A 19,057-nucleotide genomic window follows, 5' to 3' on the forward strand; every position below is an offset into this window, starting at 1 on the left:
GCAACAAAATTTTTGGAGGGGCAACCTCAATGTGAACCCATACTTGCTCTCCGGGCAAGTGACCAAAATCCTTAAAACTGAGCACTGTCACTGTATGATTGTCTTAATCCTAATCGTAAACGTGACCCATTTTCTTTCTGAGAGAGGATCCCCCAATATCTCTGTTGACTGGTTGCATTCAATTCCATAGAGCCATACCCAAACATTTCTATCTGGCAGAAACACTGCCAGAGTCTGAGAATAAAGCAAAGCAATTCTTTTTCAATGTACATGTATACAAAAAAAAACCCTCACTTTCCATCCCAATTTATACATATTTTAAAGAACTAACCAGATCTTGGTCATAAATTTTCATATTCAGTTTAATTTTTAATGCAATTGTTTTTTTAATGAAAGTAATTTTTGTTACATCTAAATGTCAATCCTGGTGCGACAGATTGTAAGATCTCCTTTATGCACTGTTATATTTTATGTAGGTGAACTGCTTAATGTCATCTTGAAGTTGTTACAAAGTATTATTTCATTAGCTTCTAGATACTGGGTTTTTTTTTTTTCTTGGGGGAAAAAACACAATCTGGTATAATGTCCTCACTTAAGAAAATATTGCATACTATATGGTAATCTGTAAGTTTTCACAAGTAAATGAAATAATAAATACACAAATTACATGTATCATTGTATGTATCTGCTGTTACTTTTCATTTGTAATATATTGTTTTATGAGCAAAAGGTTTTGTTTTAATTGAAAAAAGACAATGTACATGCATGTACCATCACTTTCCCAATCTGATTCCAAAACCTAAGACTAGTTTTAGCCTGCGAAGTGTGATTGCAAAACCTATGACTAGTTGTAGCCTGCGAAGTCTGATTGCAAAACCTATGACTAGTTGTAGCCTGCGAAGTGTGATTGCAAAACCTATGACTAGTTGTAGCCTGCGAAGTGTGATTGCAAAACCTATGACTAGTTGTAGCCTGCGAAGTGTGATTGCAAAACCTATGACTAGTTGTAGCCTGTGAAGTCTGATTGCAAAACCTATGACTAGTTGTAGCCTGCGAAGTCTGATTGCAAAACCTATGACTAGTTGTAGCCTGCGAAGTGTGATTGCAAAACCTATGACTAGTTGTAGCCTGCGAAGTGTGATTGCAAAACCTATGACTAGTTGTAGCCTGCGAAGTGTGATTGCAAAACCTATGACTAGTTGTAGCCTGCGAAGTATGATTGCATACATATTTATGACAAAGAATGGTGTGTAGGAAGTATTGTAGAACATTATAATGATCAAAATGATCCAGCTAACTGTCATAACCTGTATTATATAACACCACTGCAGTGCTCAATTTTAAGGACTCAATGTGGTTGCCCCTCCAAAACTTTGATTGCTCTGATTTCATCCATGTTTTGAAAATAGAGAACTTTATATTTATATTCCAATAAAACAGCAACCAACAGATTTGGAATTAATATGTTGTTAAGTGCTGTAAAATGTAATATGTACTGTCTGACAATAAAATAATCACTTTTTAATGTTTTAAAAGGTTTTGTATTAGAAATTTAAAATTTGGAAATGCCAAATTCTTTGGGAATGATAAAGACCAGAATAAAATTGATACACACTTCAGTTCTTTTCTGGGTTTTTTTGTATGTCGAAATGCGAATTAAAAAAGTAGAGATAAGAGACGGATGAATCCAAAATGAAGTCTGATAAAACAGCACACTGGGCACTGAAACATCAAAAGCAATGTCATCAACATCAGAAACAGTCAACATTAGAAACAGTCAACATCAGAAACAATCAATGTCAGAAGCAGTGATTTGGTGATACTCAACTATTTTCCAGCCGAATGCATTCTATGTTCCAACTCAATGGGTAGGTGTAAACCACTTGCACCGACCAGTGATCCATAACTGGTTCAACAAAGGCAATGGTTTGTGCTATCCTGCCTGTGGGAAATGCAAATAAAAGATCCCTTGCTGCTAATTGGAAAGAGTAGCCCATGAAGTGGCGACAGCGAGTTTCCTCTCAAAATATGTGTGGTCCTTAACCATATGTTTGACGCCATATAACTGTAAATAAAATGTGTTGAGTGCATCGTTAAATAAAACATTTCTTTCTTTCTTTCTTTCTATGTTCCAGTCGAACACACTGGAATGTTTCCTATTCGGAATACTTCAGCCGATTACAATTTTTCACAATGTCTCACAGCATCGGCCGAGGAGTTCCGAGTGGCAAACAAACCCACGTGAATTCGAATGAGTGACTAACACTTTAAAAGCAATTGTTGGCAAGGAAACTAGCTTTTATCATGCAACCATGCTTCCTATTGACCTGATAACCCCTACCTGATAATCTGAAGTGGTATTGGAGAAAGTGTTATCGTGTCACTAGGAAATGAGTTGTGTGCATGACAAATATTTGCTCAATTTTCAGGTACTGTATATAGTTTTCTAATTTTTCAAACATCCATTTACAGCAATAATTGTTGAACTGCATAAATAAATATAACATTTACACTTCCTGTAACATCAAATTACCTCTTATTTTTCAATTCTCCATTATTCGCTCGCATTCGGAACTAGCCAGCATTTTTAATTAAACATTTTGAAACAAAAACGAAAGTAGCTTCCTGCAAAGAATGTTGACATTGGGAACAGCATCTGACGTCACAGTCACTAGCAGCCAGTGATGTAGATCTTCAGGTCATACATAAACTTGAGTTTATTTTCACAGAAAAAGGTACACAATTGTAATGTGACACAACAGACTTCGAAATATAATCAAAGTATTTTATTTAAAATTTGGAAACACACAACTTTTAGGCTGGCTATGCCATTCCCAAGATACTTTTGGGCACCTGCTATTGTCCGACTTCCGGAAGTAGTTTCTACACGATAAAACTAAGTTTCTATACCGCTTTTGACTAAAACATTACAAAATTATAACTGAAAGGGGTTGCATGATTAAAAAAAAAAATCATGTTGCTACGTTTTTGATATCATGGTTATTTGGCTTGTTTTGATAACGGTGTAACAAGCGAGCGGAAGCTATCCTGTTGCACCGTTATCTAAACCTTGCCAAATAACCACGATATCAAAACGTAGTAACCTGATATTCTATATTTAGTATGGGACACAACTCGCCATTTGGTGTAAAAATATTAGTCGCCCAACGGGCAACTTGTATCATATAATTAAGTTGCCCGACTAAATATTAGGTTGTCACAGACGACCGGACGACCTTAAAAATTGAGCACTGCCACGTGTTTCTTAGACGTGTTTGTGGGAATCACTGTTTCAGTAGCGTAACTGTCTCCAAAAACACTTCTCCTCCTGCAGTAAGAATTTAAAATCTTCTTGATGCACAGAAAATGAAGTCCATTTAACTAAACAACAAAAATCTCCATTCTGGCCTTCAAAGTCCTTTTTTTTTCCTCGCTGGCTTATTTTCACACTCAGATCGTCTTTCACAATTCGCCATTACAAAATAAGACAAAAATGGTTTGCTTGATGACACTTATTATTTGCATATAACAAAGTTCAAATTATGTTTTCGTAATATTTTCGCCAATAGAAAGAGCCATCTAATTACACATTCGCACTTATTCACAATAGTTCCCTTGAGATGTTTACAGCACGATATATCTGTTAAAAATCATGCAATGTGCGGAGCTGTAGTTAGTGTGGTAGGGGTGTCAACTACCACCCTATCCAGTAAATTCCCCAAACTTAAAATCTAAAATTTACATGACCTAAATATAAAAATGTTCTTGGAAATAGCATTTTAGTACTTACTTCTCCATTCTATTCCCATCCCAAGAAATATAAACTATGTCCCTGAGTTTTAATATATTGCGATACCAGTACAGCCCCGACACACACTGATAAAACTACCTCAAACTGCATTTGCACGTGCGACACGAACAACTGAAATAGACATCGAACTAATATAATAATTAACTCAACCTTAAGTAGGGTATAAGTCAGTTATACCCACACTTGGTGTACATATCAGTGAATATCCCACGACCAAAACTGTAGGGATATTCATCGATACAGCTCGTAAAGTGTGGGTATAACTATTATATGTATTGATGTATGTATTGATGTATACATGCATTCATACATATATTTATGTAACACTGTATGTGTATGCATATGTGTGTGAGTGTGTGTAAACCCTTTGGTGAAAATATTAAAGAACTTTAAACTATATCAGAGAATGGCGGCACGTAGCCCAGTGATAAAGTGTTGGCTTGATGTGCGGTCGGTCTAGGATTGATCCCTGTCAATGGACCCATTGGGCTATTTTACGTTCCAGCCAGTGCTCCACAACTGGTGTAACAAAGGCCGTGGTATGTACTATCCTGTCTGTGGGATGGTGCATATAAAAGATCCCTTGCTGCTAATTTGAAGAGTAACCCATGAAGTGGTGACATCGGGTTTCCTCTTACAATATCTGTGTGGTCTTTAACCATATGTCTGATGCCATATAACCGTCAATAAAATGTGTTGAGTGCGTCGTTAAATAAAACATCTCCTTCCTTCCTTCTTTGTAATACATGTATATGAGTTTTTGCAAAAAAGAAACGAGACTGTCAATAAATCATTTATTATTTAAAAACTAAAGAAATCAAAGATTATCTCCTTTAAAATAATCCCCATTGGCTATTATACACTTTTCCATTCTTTTCTTCCATGCAGCAAAACATTTTTGGAAATCCTCTTCTGGGATGCTCTAAAACTGTTCTGTTGTACGTCTCTTTATGGCTTCCACATTGTCAAAATGGATTTCTTTCATGAAACATTTCAGTTTTGGGAACGGAAAAAAGTCACATGGGGCAAGATCTGGCGAATAGGGTGGGTGTTCCATTGTTGTGATTTGCTTCTGTGCCAAAAACTGTTTCACCAATAACGCTGAATGAGAAGGAGCATTGTCATGATGAAGAATCCACTTGCTGGACCACAGATTTAGTCTTTTTCGACGAATCTTTTTCCCTTAAACGCCCTAGATAATCTCTGTAAAAGTGCTGGTTGACCATTTACTCAGGTGGAAGATATTCATTCCTTGTTCATGCTAAGCATTTCAGCCATCATTCTAATTGTTAAACGACGATCACTACGAACTAGCTTTTGAACTTTTCTAATGTTTTCATCAGTTTCGGTGCTTTTTGGTCGACCTGATTTTTGGTCATTGAGCACGTCTTCTCGACCATCCAAAAATCTTTTATGCCACTGAAATACCCGATCACGAGACATTGTCTGAACACCATAAACATTTTTTATTATTTAACATATGTAGTATGTTTTAGTCACAGTTTCTATTTACCCGAAACAAGCACTTTAGCACTTCTTGGAACCAGGAAAGACCGCAATAAAACAACATAAAAGCAGTTTGATCATATAGTGGGTAGTGCCTACGCTAAACATTTAGTCTCATTTCTTTTTTGCCGCACCTCGTATATATATATGTACTGGGTAACTTTAATATCTGTAATTGTCTGTTGAGTATTACATCAGAAAATAGATTCTAAGTCTCAACCATAACAGATTGTAATAATCTGATTTTTTTTTATTAACTAAAATGCCGTGCTGGAGAGTGGCAGTCCTATATACGAAACACAAAATTATTTAAATTCATTGATGTATACTGATATAAATATGTGATGAGCAGAAATAAGTTTGTAATTTTTTTTTTTTCTGTTTTGTAATTCATATGCATTAATGACATTTTATTTGTAACAAATCAGATTTGAAAAAAAAAGTACCAAGTATTTTCCATGAAAAAGGAAAAAACAGTGCCATTGGTGGATTACCGAGTTTGAGCTGAAGGTTGAGCTCTGACATACTGCATGTAAGTGTGTTGATACATACTCGTGCTAGAAACAGTCATTTTTTGTAAAACATACCAAGGATTAATTTAAGCTATATACCCGGCTGTAAAAGTGTTAATTGCTCCCCATGTCTGACCCACAGGTGGCGATTGCACAATATGACAGGGTGTGCACTTGGGATTTTTTTTTTACTTGCCATTTGGGCGAGTCATGTCAGCACTTTTCCAAATGAGCGACACATTCAGCTCTGACTGGATTCTAACACTTCCTGACCTGGATAGCCAAGTGCACAAATGAAAGGTGGAATTTCAGACACCGATGAATTAAGCTACTTGTTGATTGCAGAGTAACTGGATGTGCAAAAAACAAATCCAGTAACCTGGCGGATTACCGTGTTTGACATCTGGTACCCCGAGCAAGAAATTGGTAGCCTAAACACTCTGGGCTACCATTGAGGTTGAGCCCTGACATACTACATGTAAATGTGTTGATACATACTTGTGCTAGAGTCTTTTTTTGTAAAACATATCAAGGATTAATTTGAGCTATATACCCGGGGTGTTTTGCTTACCAGAATTTAGCTAGGCTACAATTGAAAAGGAGACCATACAATGCTATGCATTCTAATAATTACATATGGTACAGCGAGGTCTGGAAATGGCCAGTTTGATGATATATACTGTATGGTTTTGCAGGAGATGAACAAAAGTTGGATGATGACTCTGTTGGTGGAGGAGGGGACTCTGATGCTGATCTCTCGGAGTACATGTCAGGGAAGAAACTGCCGGCTGGGGCCATACCTGGTCTTGATCTCAGTGATCCCAAACAGCTGGCCGAGTTTGCAAGGTAAAATTGTAATTTTTGTACACTTATTTCAGACTAGGGATCGAAGCTAACGCTTGCCCCAGGCGAGTAGAAATCCCTGGGGGGCGAGTACAACTTAAATGGCGCTAGTCCCCCGGGCGAGTAATACTGGGCAGTTGTGACCCAGATTCATGATGCGGACAGTCAAACTATTTTGCCATTGAAACCTGTAAAACTGTAGATGTATTTTACTGGCGTGGGGGGGGGGGGGGGGGGGGGCCAAGACCCCATTTTCATATGTTGCTTTATATTTCCTTTATCACCTTCCTACGCCACTGTATTTCATCAAAATAAATTGCCTTGACAGATTGACAAAGTCCAAAAGTATTGCAGTTTCGTCTGGTCTGGATAAATCCGGATATTGACTCACAATGAGATTAAATGAGATTAGATGTGTTGTCAGTTTCTCTCGCATTACCCCCCCCCCCCCCCATGGGGGAATGATACAGAGCTACGGGGACTTACTTGAGTACCGCATTGCATACACTGGGTTACGGGTAACCGTGACTTTGGTGTACGGCGATGCGGTTGAGAAGACTAAGAGGTGGAGGTAGAGGGAAAGTGAGCCAGGGGTGGCACAGGGTGGGTGGGAGGGGTGCAAAACTGGCGGCTCAACCGCCAGCGGCGGTCCCTTCTGCACTGGTGACCCGAGATGACCCCGCAGGCGGGATTCCCGACCTCCATCTCCTCTCAACGCTGTGCGAGATGCCCGCAGGCGGACCTCCATCTCCCTCCGCTTACATGTTACTGGCCACCGTCACCAGTCTTGCCAGTTCAGAAGGTGGCGTTCCGGGCAGGAGCCGTTGCGAAGAGGAAGGCCGTTGCTCAGCCGAGCTACCAGCCTTTCAAGGCACGGTCTCCACCTTCACCTCCCCCCTCCGACTTGGAAGCCGTCTGGAAAGTTCAGATCGGGAAAATCAGGTCCGGCTTCCTAAAGTTCGTGAGGGGGACACCTCGTATCCGGCATCACTGATGGAACCAGAGCTACAACAACTGCCTAATGGAAGCACTTACGAGCTACACACCATCAGTCTACAGCTGGCAAGACGGGGTTGGTACTAACTCAGCGCCGAGAAGGAGTCTACCGACATGCGGTCCCAGTTAGAGAGATGGATAGCCACACCATCCACAGGATCGTCAAGGCCCTTTTCGGCAACGACTACCGGAGTGTCATCACCATCCTCACCGACCAGAGATGGAAGCACTTCATCCCCGCCTTTGCCGTTTCTCTGCTCATCAGTTCGCCATAGGCCAACCTCCAAGAACTTTGCCTCTAGGCAGGGGCTTAGTCGGACTTTTAAACATTTTGGTTGTAATTAAAAAAATTATGTTTAGATTTTTATAAATAGTCAAACACACTTTATTTTTGATAGCCCGTCTAAATTGCTCAAATCACCTTAAAACCTTTTCAACCAAGCACTCTAATTTTATTTTTAGACTAAAACTTTGTATTTCAGCACAGCCCTACACCTGTCAAACTAGGGGTTTTCTTGACGGGATGCAACCCATCTCCCCCCCCCCCCCCCCCCAAACTGTGCACCCTAACAGCCTTAACAAGGCCACTCAGGTGGACATATAGATCAGACTTTATAATTTTAGACCTATGTCGAAATTACTTCTTTTTAAAAAATATTATTAAATAGTCTGATCCTCTCTTCCTTCTCTTATTTATTTTTGGACTGTCCTTCTAAAATGCTCCAAATTATATAAATATTCGGCCGAGCAGTCAATTCTTTTTATTTTTGGCTTGTATCTTTTTTTAATTTTTAAGTATATTTCATGTCAAATGTATCACTTTTTTTATAATTTTTTGCACTGACCCCCTCAGATTTTACTGAAACTTTATACACTAGTAGAGGACTCAGACACAACATCTCAGCCAAACATTTAGACCCATCAGTCGAACAGTTTCCAAGATATAGGTCACCAAATGTTTTACTCATTCATCAAAAAAGAACTTGGCTCCAGATTAAGCTAGGAAGGTCATTGAACTATCATTTTAAAGCATTCTAGAAGAAGAACAAATTCTAATGACATCGAAAGCTCTAAAAATAATAATACATATTTTCAGATTGACCTTGACCGTGACCTCCCTGAAATGAGTAATCGCTGATTTTTTTTAAAAGTTCACAAAACATAGATATATATATATATATATATATATATATATATATATATATACACACATATATATATATACACATATATATATATACTGAACAGCAAAAGAAACACGAGAATTTTCAAATCGATGCAAATAATTACTTGTAACAAAATTAGAAAACAATATTATGACTTACAGGAAAATAATAAGTTTTTTAAAGGTTGCTAATATAAATTCACTAAAGCTGATAATTTTAATGTGTCTCTGACTACTATGAATAATGAAAAAAGGTCACCATTTGCACGTTCCTCATTAAGTCCGTGTATGTGTTACAGTGCAAGAAATTGATGTTTTGACCAGCCTATTGGGCATAAAAGTCAAAACAAATCGATAGTGCGTTGTTAAAGGATATTAAATTGTGTTTTCTCAATGCCACTTCTTAGCATAGATGACAGACACCGAACCTAAGGTGTTTACAAGCCGAATGGACAGTCCCAAGAATAGCCAGAGATGTTGGAGTACATCAGTCTACAATATATGGACTCGCCCAACGATTCCAACAAACCAGTTGCAGATCGACCACGAAGCGAAAGACCTAAGGTTACATCTAATAGACAGGACAGACAAATTGTGACGTCACATCTACGAGATCGCTTTTTAACAGCATCCTCGAGAGCTCAGCAGATCATTGGTACATGCAACAGACCAATCGGCAGTGATACAGATAGTCGCCGTTTGAGACAGACAAGACTGCATGACAGGCGTCCTTATGTTGGTCAGATTCTAACAAGACGTCACCGACTAGCTCGGCGTAACTGGGCCCAGGCTCACTGGAATTGGAGAAATCGACAATGGGAACATGTCATCTTTTCAAACGAAATCAGATTTTGTATTCATAAGGCCGATGGACGGATACATGTATGGAGACATAGTAGAGAACGCTTCAGAGATACATGTGTCCTTGAACATGATCGTTGGGGAGGCGCGTCGCTGATGTTGCTGATTTTATGGGGTGCAATATGTTGGGGACGTCGTGTTCCACCAGTAATCTTATAGTACAATGGAGGTTGTCGTAGTGGGGGACTGGCTGCTGGGTGGGGCATTGATGAAGTGCTCCAGCCTGTACTTTTGCCATTCATGGCTGGCCGACGTCGGATGGTTTTGGAACAAGACAACGCCAGAGCCCACAGCGCACGTTTGACACAGGACTTCTTAGCTCGGAATAACATCATTACAATGGACTGGCCAGCTTTAAGTCCTGACTTAAATCCTATAGAACACTTGTGGGATGAAATTGAGTGTAGGATCCATCAACGTCATGTGCTTCCAGCCACATTACAGGAATTGACCGATGCTGTTTTACATGCCTATAACACCATCCCTAAAGGGATCGTAAGGAATTGTTTCGATCCATGACACGACAATGTGCTGCAGTGATTGAAAACAACGGTGGTGATACACGTTACTAACTTTGTGCTATCTTTAATTAGCGATTTCCAATTAATTATGTGCAAACTGTCGTGTTTGTGAATTAAACCAATAACTTCGTTTATTGAGCAATTCAATGTTATATTTTGTAAAATGATAGTTGACATAATACTTATAAATTATAACCCCACAATTGCACAATTCTATTATGATTTGGAATCTCGCGTTTCTTTTGCTGTTCAGTATATGTGTAAAAAAGTCCCTATGAAGCTCAGGATGTGCACTTAAAAGGGTTTCTGAGATAGAGCCAGTTATACATGTACACATGGGTGCTCTACACTTAACTGAATCACAGTGAGTGCTTCACACAACAGCTTGTTTAGCCAATTGTAGGCCACCCTGAAAACACTGTTTCCAGTATTCATTTCAACTTTCATGCATTTTCATGCTTATATCCAATTACGGTTCAAGCATGCTGTCCTGGGCACACACCTCGGCTATTTAGACTGTCTGTCCAGGAGAGTGGGTTAGTTGTTGATTAGTGGTTAGTGAGAGAGAAGAGGGCGTAGTGGCCTTAGACCCATCCAATGAGTTGTTAAAACTCACTCTGGGTGGGAGCCGGTACCGGATTGTGGACCCTGTACCGGATTGCGGATCCTGTACCGGATTGCGGACCCTGTACCGGATTGCGGACCCTGTACCGGATTGCGGACCCTGTACCTACCAGCCTTAAGTTCATTGGCTTAACCACGATGCCACTGCGGCTGGTTGTTTCCAGTAATGCTTTTTTAAATCAAAATTATAATGAAACAATGTTATGTTACATACACAATCTTGGAGTCCTTGCTTTCTTCAAACTAGTAAAACAATAATGACTAATTTAAGGTAATTTAATATTTCTGCTAACCAAACCACACTTTTTTACTGCAAACATACACTGAACAGCCTTCCATATTTCTAACATATGCTTAGGTTTTTTTGATGAATTAGGTAAAACTTTGGTGATCTATATCTCAAAAACCACTTGACTGATGGGTCTACAATTTTGGTTGAAAGGTTATTTCCTGAGCCCCTACTAGTGTATTAAGTTTCATTGAAATCTGAAAGGGTCAGTGTTTTGGGTGATAGAGTTGACATGGAATGACCATGGTACGGCTGGAGATTGCCAGACTCTTTTTTTTCAAATTCAGTTGAGAGGGACATTTTCACAGATACAACAGATATAACCCACAAAAGTGCCTCTTGAAAAGTGGTATGGCCATGCGCCGCACCTGCAGTGGCGTAGGGAGGGGCCCCATGAGAACACCCTCCCACCTAATCAAACTTTTTTTTAAACTATTAAATTTTATAAAATCTTACATACACATGTATATACATAGTGTGGGTTGTAACCCCCCCCCCCCCCCCCCCCCCCCCATCACAATATAATCCTGTCTATGTCAGTGGAGGGTACCAAGCCTAGAACGATAAAAAATATGGGTGCCAGTATTTCATAATTAAATACAAACTTTTTGTGTGTTTGAGTGTATGTATATATGTTCACAGGTAGGTAGGTAACTAGGTTAACGTGCTTGTATATCACCAGTGTTCGAGATTAAAATGTTTTGGGCAGTATCCCAGTTGGATAATAACATTTCAAAATCTGGTATCCCATCTGAGAATTTAGTATCCCACTTTTGGATATGGTTACCTAACATTTAAATAGAGCAAGCAAGCCAATTTTAATTTTAATAAATAAAAAGGCTGTATTAGTTGAAACATTTTATAATGGCTACTTGCCTTTTCAGTGTTTTTTTTATCGACTTTGAAATTACTAGGCCTAATGAAGGAACACTTAGACTGGAAGGAAACATCACAACAAAAACAATAGCGACATAGCGGTTCTAAGTCCCCAGTGTAGCGTTAGACTGGGTACGAGTTGGGAGAAATATTGTTATGGCGTAGCATTGGTCTGGGTACGAGCTCAAAAATACTGTTACTTAACTTCATCCGTAAATGATGACTTTCATTGTTTAAACGAAAAATAAAAGCTAAGGATTAAAAAACCCAACATTATATGGTATCCAGGTGGGATACTGGGTTCTTAAAGTCTAGTATCCAAAATTAAAATCTGGTATCCCCGGGATATGGGGATATCATTAATCTCGAACACTGATCACTTCCTCACCATTAGAGTAGATGTACAAATGTGTTAAGACCAAAATGTCCAAACTATCATGTGTTAAGAATCAGCTGTTTTTCGAACAATCATTCTCTGCTGTCGGCATGTTGACCTACTAAAAGAACGCCTGATGCTACGTCATAGGTCTGATGTGGGTCAAATCGACTGAGCAGTGGGTTTTTTCCCCCAAGTGTTTTACAAAAAGTCACTTTATTAATAACTGGGATGGTATTTTTGTTTTTTATTTTTAATACTGTAATGTTTATGTATTTGTTTGATATACTGTATATTAATAATGTGCCATGATTGTGGACCTTTAACTTGCTTGACATAAATTTGTTTCTTTGTTTTGCAGAAGTAAACCGTATAACCCACAGTCAAACCTGCTTGGTGATATTGGAGCAGATTATAGTTACGAACAGATAGCAGACAGGTTTGTCATTCATAGTTTGACTTTCCCTTCATATGTTGAAGGTTATTTCGAGAGGACGTGGTAGAACACAATTTGCATATTGAAGCAGAGGACTTGAAATGATATTAATTTGAAAACTGGGAACAATAATAAAAGTAACTGTGGAATATATAGAAAATACTAAATTTCCTGGGGAGACCATTTACATTACAAGAGTGTGCAAAAGTGAAAGCAGTTAAAAACACACTCGTAATATAAACGGTCTCACACAGGAACGAGTATAGTATTTTATTTATTACACTTTCATATCAATGAACAAAACTCGCACGGAATGTCTTCCAAAATAAATAAGCAAGACATGAAAATGCACAGAGTAAAGACCGGAAAAATTACCAACGGATGTCATTTAGCAAAATGATGTCATGATGTGGTCACTTCATTTAGCTAAACAAAATTATTAAAATATATATTTTGTTAAATTATGCTACAAACAATAATTATAGGAATTGACAGCAAGTATTTTTTCCATTTAAAAATATGAATTGAAATATGAAATATGATCGCAAGATCAGAGGTCATGACCTCTCAAAAAGCATATTCCACAATGTGAAGAGACAATAAATATCACATGGGTAACTCTTCTACCCCAGAGTAATAAATATATTTATTACCCATATGGTTAAAAATATCTTGACATCGATTGATGCACTACAACCTTACCGGAATGTCAACTAAATGAGTTGAGTGATATAAATTAGAAGGAAGGGGGAAATGTTTTATTTAATGACGCACCTCAACACATTTTATTTACGGTTATATGGAATCGGAAATGATGTACAATAAGATCAATTATGGTAATAAATAGGATATTAAGCTCGCTACCATTTCGTATGTTTATGTACCTCATGAAATAATTTTCATTGTCACTCACTAAAGTTCATGATAATTGAAAATTATTATACTCTGGATATAAACATGATAGGAAATGGAAGCTCGTTTAACATCCTATAAACTCTTCATAATACGTTAAGGACCACCACTTATAATGGATATAATTAATTTTTAAATTGCCAAAAATAAAACTTTCTGGTTTACAATCACTGTAGCCGTATCTACCTACAGATGCATAGCAAATGCTAATGCAACAGTTCCATTCGTGCACAAGATTCACACAATTATTGCATTGAAAGTGCAAAACAAGGGTATTTTGGATTATCAGAGAGACGGGAATGTGTTACAGCATCATCATAAGATTTACATGAACAATACTACATGTATGTGGCAGTGATTAGTGCCCATCAGTCAATGTTTATAGGCAGCAGCAATAGTGAAATACTGCACCACTCCAACATGCCACCAAGAAGAAAACTGAGTGACTTTTGACGGATTAACAGTAATTACATGGTTTGCAAATTGGTTTACCTGTCCAGCAAGTGGGCCCCAAGCTTCAGGCTGCCCACCTCATTATCTGTGGCCCACTTTCTGGACAATTACAGCCTTTTTGGCAATTTAAAAAAATAATTATACCCATGTTAAGATGTGGTCCGTAACTTGTTTTGAAGAGTATATGCCCAGTATATCTATACTGTTAGAGCAAATTTATAAGTGAAATTAAGAGATGTTACTCATTTGTTTTGTGCAGAAATGTTTTGTGTTTATTGAGCATTCAAATGCAGATATTCATTGGTTGATTTGGGATCGATCCCAGTCGGTGGGCCCATTGGGCTATTCCTCATTCCATCCAGTGCACCATGAGTGGTATATCAAAGTCTAGTACCGGTATGTGCTACCCAGTTTGTGGGATGGTGCATATAAAAGATCCCTTGCTACTAATGGAAAAATGTAATGGGTTTCCTCTCTAAGACTATATGTCAAAATTACCAAATGTTTGACATCCAATAGCCGATGATTAATAAATCAATGTGCTCTAGTGGTGTCGTTAAACAAAACAAACTAACAAACTTTAAGACTCTTTAAGGAACTATTTGATTTTAATGTAACTTGTAACTTTTTGAATGTATGAATTTATTAAAAAAATTTTTTAATGATAACAAAATGCATTATATTAATTTTCAGGATAAAACCCAGAAAACCAACTGATGATGTTCCCAGAACAGTGCCTTGTCCACACAAGGTAGGTGTCTACAAACCAGTGCATGTGTCAGGGCTCTAATTTAACTGTCAGGTGTCTACAAACCTGTGCATGTGTCAGGGCTCTAATTTAACCATGTCAGGTGTCTACAAACCAGTACATGTGTCAGGGCATTAATTTAACCATGGCATTGTCAGGTGTCTACAAATCAGTGCATGTGTCAGGGCTCTAATTTAACCATGGCAGGTGTCTACAAACCAGTACATGTGTCAGGGCTCTAATTTAACCATGTCAGGTGTCTACAAACCAGTGCATATGTCAGGGCTCTAATTTAACCATGTCAGGTGTCTACAAATCAGTGCATGTGTCAGGGCTCTAATTTAACCATGGCAGGTGTCTACAAACCAGTACATGTGTCGGGGCACTAATTTAACCATGTCAGGTGTCTACAAACCAGTACCTGTGTCAGGGCTCTAATTTAACTGTCAGCTGTCTACAAACCAGTACATGTGTCAGGGCTCTAATTTAACCATGTCAGGTGTCTATAAACCAGTACATATGTCAGGGCTCTAATTTAACCATGTCAGGTGTCTATAAACCAGTACATATGTCAGGGCTCTAATTTAACCATGTCAGGTGTCTATAAACCAGTACATATGTCAGGGCTCTAATTTAACCATGTCAGGTGTCTACAAACCAGTACATATGTCAGGGCTCTAATTTAACCATGTCAGGTGTCTATAAACCAGTACATATGTCAGGGCTCTAATTTAACCATGTCAGGTGTCTACAAACCAGTACATATGTCGGGGCACTAATTTAACCATGGCAGGTGTCTATAAACCAGTACATATGTCAGGGCTCTAATTTAACCATGTCAGGTGTCTATAAACCAGTACATATGTCGGGGCACTAATTTAACCATGTCAGGTGTCTACAAACCAGTACATATGTCAGGGCTCTAATTTAACCATGTCAGGTGTCTACAAACCAGTGCATATGTCAGGGCTCTAATTTAACCATGTCAGGTGTCTACAAACCAGTGCATATGTCAGGGCTCTAATTTAACCATGTCAGGTGTCTACAAATCAGTGCATGTGTCAGGGCTCTAATTTAACCATGGCAGGTGTCTACAAACCAGTACATGTGTCGGGGCACTAATTTAACCATGTCAGGTGTCTACAAACCAGTACCTGTGTCAGGGCTCTAATTTAACTGTCAGGTGTCTACAAACCTGTGCATGTGTCAGGGCTCTAATTTAACCATGTCAGGTGTCTACAAACCAGTACATGTGTCAGGGCATTAATTTAACCATGGCATTGTCAGGTGTCTACAAATCAGTGCATGTGTCAGGGCTCTAATTTAACTGTCAGGTGTCTATAAACCAGTACATGTGTCAGGGCTCTAATTTAACCATGTCAGGTGTCTACAAACCAGTGCATATGTCAGGGCTCTAATTTAACCATGTCAGGTGTCTACAAATCAGTGCATGTGTCAGGGCTCTAATTTAACCATGGCAGGTGTCTACAAACCAGTACATGTGTCGGGGCACTAATTTAACCATGTCAGGTGTCTACAAACCAGTACCTGTGTCAGGGCTCTAATTTAACTGTCAGCTGTCTACAAACCAGTACATGTGTCAGGGCTCTAATTTAACCATGTCAGGTGTCTATAAACCAGTACATATGTCAGGGCTCTAATTTAACCATGTCAGGTGTCTATAAACCAGTACATATGTCAGGGCTCTAATTTAACCATGTCAGGTGTCTATAAACCAGTACATATGTCAGGGCTCTAATTTAACCATGTCAGGTGTCTACAAACCAGTACATATGTCAGGGCTCTAATTTAACCATGTCAGGTGTCTATAAACCAGTACATATGTCAGGGCTCTAATTTAACCATGTCAGGTGTCTACAAACCAGTACATATGTCGGGGCACTAATTTAACCATGGCAGGTGTCTATAAACCAGTACATATGTCAGGGCTCTAATTTAACCATGTCAGGTGTCTATAAACCAGTACATATGTCGGGGCACTAATTTAACCATGTCAGGTGTCTACAAACCAGTACATATGTCAGGGCTCTAATTTAACCATGTCAGGTGTCTACAAACCAGTGCATATGTCAGGGCTCTAATTTAACCATGTCAGGTGTCTACAAACCAGTGCATATGTCAGGGCTCTAATTTAACCATGTCAGGTGTTTATAAACCAGTGCATGTGTCAGGGCTCTAATTTAACCATGTCAGGTGTTTACAAACTAGTACATGTGTCAGGGCATGATTGAAGTAGAAATTAATTGTTTGATCAACTCTATCTTCAAATACTTATATTCTTATTTTCCGTTAAATTTAAAAAACAATTTTAATTCCTAACTGGCATACCATACATTTACATGATATGTTCTGTATGTTCAGCAAGCAAACATAACATACATACCGGAGGGGACTAGGTTTCTTTTCTGTCCTGTCTGTCTGTCTGTCTGTCTGTCCCTCTTGTAGTCTTCTTGATGAGTTTTTTCACAATGCCTTGAGATGGTCAACATTTTGTGTATTGTGTTATCATGTACTGTTACTAATCAAGTTTGACTTTCATGGCAATTTTGTGTATTGTGTTATCATGTACTGTTACTGATCAAGTTTGACTTTCATGGCAATTTACCCATTTTTAACAGTTGTGGCCCTTGAACTTTGGAGATATGAAAATTAGTTTTCCAAACTTTTTGTGTGCAGTGCCTCAAGATATTAGATGAAATTATTTATATAGCTTTACAGGGTTTGAATTTCACCACAACATTGACAGCAATTGCCGTAGTTTCCCTCCTTACTTGCAATTATGGCCTGAAAATCTTACCTGTGTCCCCTCCCCGGACGAAAATGTACGTGGGGTTTTTGTTCTCGTACTCTATATAAATAAACCAGTGTACCACAACTGGTCAATGGCCGTGGTATGTGCTTCCCTGTCTGTGAAACAATGCATATAAAAGATCCCTTGCTGCATTAGGAAAATGTAGCAGGTTTCCTTTGATGTCTATATATGTCTATATATCAAATGTTTGACACCAAATAGCCGATGATTAATTAATCAATGTGCTCTAGTAGTATCGTTAAACAAAAGAAACTTTAACTTAGTAATCATAGACGTTAGCTAAAGTGTTCAGACATAAGAGGTTATACTTACGTGTACCATGTATTTACTATTACCATATTATAAATAATGTTAGGTATTTTCTTGACTCCTTTTTTTATCTGTATTCAACAAATTGAGTCCAAGGCCATATGGTAAAACAAAGTTCGAGATTAAAAATTTTGGTCAGTATCCCAGTTGGATACTAACATCTCAAAATCTGGTATCCCACCTGAGAATTTAGTATTATATGGCATCCTGGTGGGATACTGGATTCTTGAAGTCTGGTATCCAAAATTAAATTCTGGTATCCCCGGGATATCAGGATACTGTTAATCTTGAACACTGGTGAAATCATTTTTGTCTGACAAACTTGATAGAAAGTAAGTTGCCTTTGTGCCTCTCTTTTGAAGGAATGTTTTGCCTTGGTGCCCTAATTTGTTTTATTAAACCAAAGGCAACATTTGCCATGTGCCCCCCCCCCCCCCCCCCACCACCACCACACACACACACACACACACAATTTGACCCCTGGCTTTATCATGTACTGTTACAGATTAAGTTTTAACTTTCTTGGCAATTCACTCATTTTTCAGTTATGGAACTTGAACATTTTGAACTTGGTAGATGATGACTATTTGTTGGGCCCGGTAGGGGACATGTTTTGCTTTAGCAGTACTTTCAAAATGCTTGTTCATTAATAGAAATGTTGGCCAAATAAATCGACATCACAGGGTTTGTGTCACATCAAAAATTCATAAAGACAAACCTTAATATATTTAAAACTAAAGCATGTGTTTCCACAAAATATGATTACATAGAGCAAACTAATCATTGAGTTAAATGTTTATATGTTGTCAAAGTTACTGCTTTAAAATTCATGTAGCAGGCTCAAAACTGGCATGAATGAGCCTTTTTTACCTACAGCAAAAACATGTCAAAATAGTTGTAACAATTTCTTAAGTTACAGCTACAGACTAGTCAATCTAATTAAAATTAGCTGCACTGTTACATGTGCATCTAACAGCAGCCAGTTG

At 38.4% G+C, this 19,057-nt stretch overlaps 1 protein-coding gene across 2 annotated transcripts in view; it reads left to right on the forward strand.

Moving 5' to 3' along the window:
* LOC121370635 (transcriptional repressor protein YY1-like) overlaps positions 1 to 19,057 on the forward strand; it is a 46,748-nt gene that overhangs the window by 6,279 nt on the left and 21,412 nt on the right. For both annotated transcript variants that reach the window (XM_041496000.1, XM_041496002.1), the window contains exons 2-4: positions 6,525 to 6,675; positions 12,742 to 12,819; positions 14,875 to 14,932. In XM_041496000.1, the coding sequence (XP_041351934.1) occupies positions 6,525 to 6,675; positions 12,742 to 12,819; positions 14,875 to 14,932 (287 nt within the window). The remainder of the gene's footprint in view (positions 1 to 6,524; positions 6,676 to 12,741; positions 12,820 to 14,874; positions 14,933 to 19,057) is intronic.

This window comes from Gigantopelta aegis, chromosome 4 (genome assembly GCF_016097555.1).
Source record: "Gigantopelta aegis isolate Gae_Host chromosome 4, Gae_host_genome, whole genome shotgun sequence".
NCBI lineage: Eukaryota > Metazoa > Mollusca > Gastropoda > Neomphalida > Peltospiridae > Gigantopelta > Gigantopelta aegis.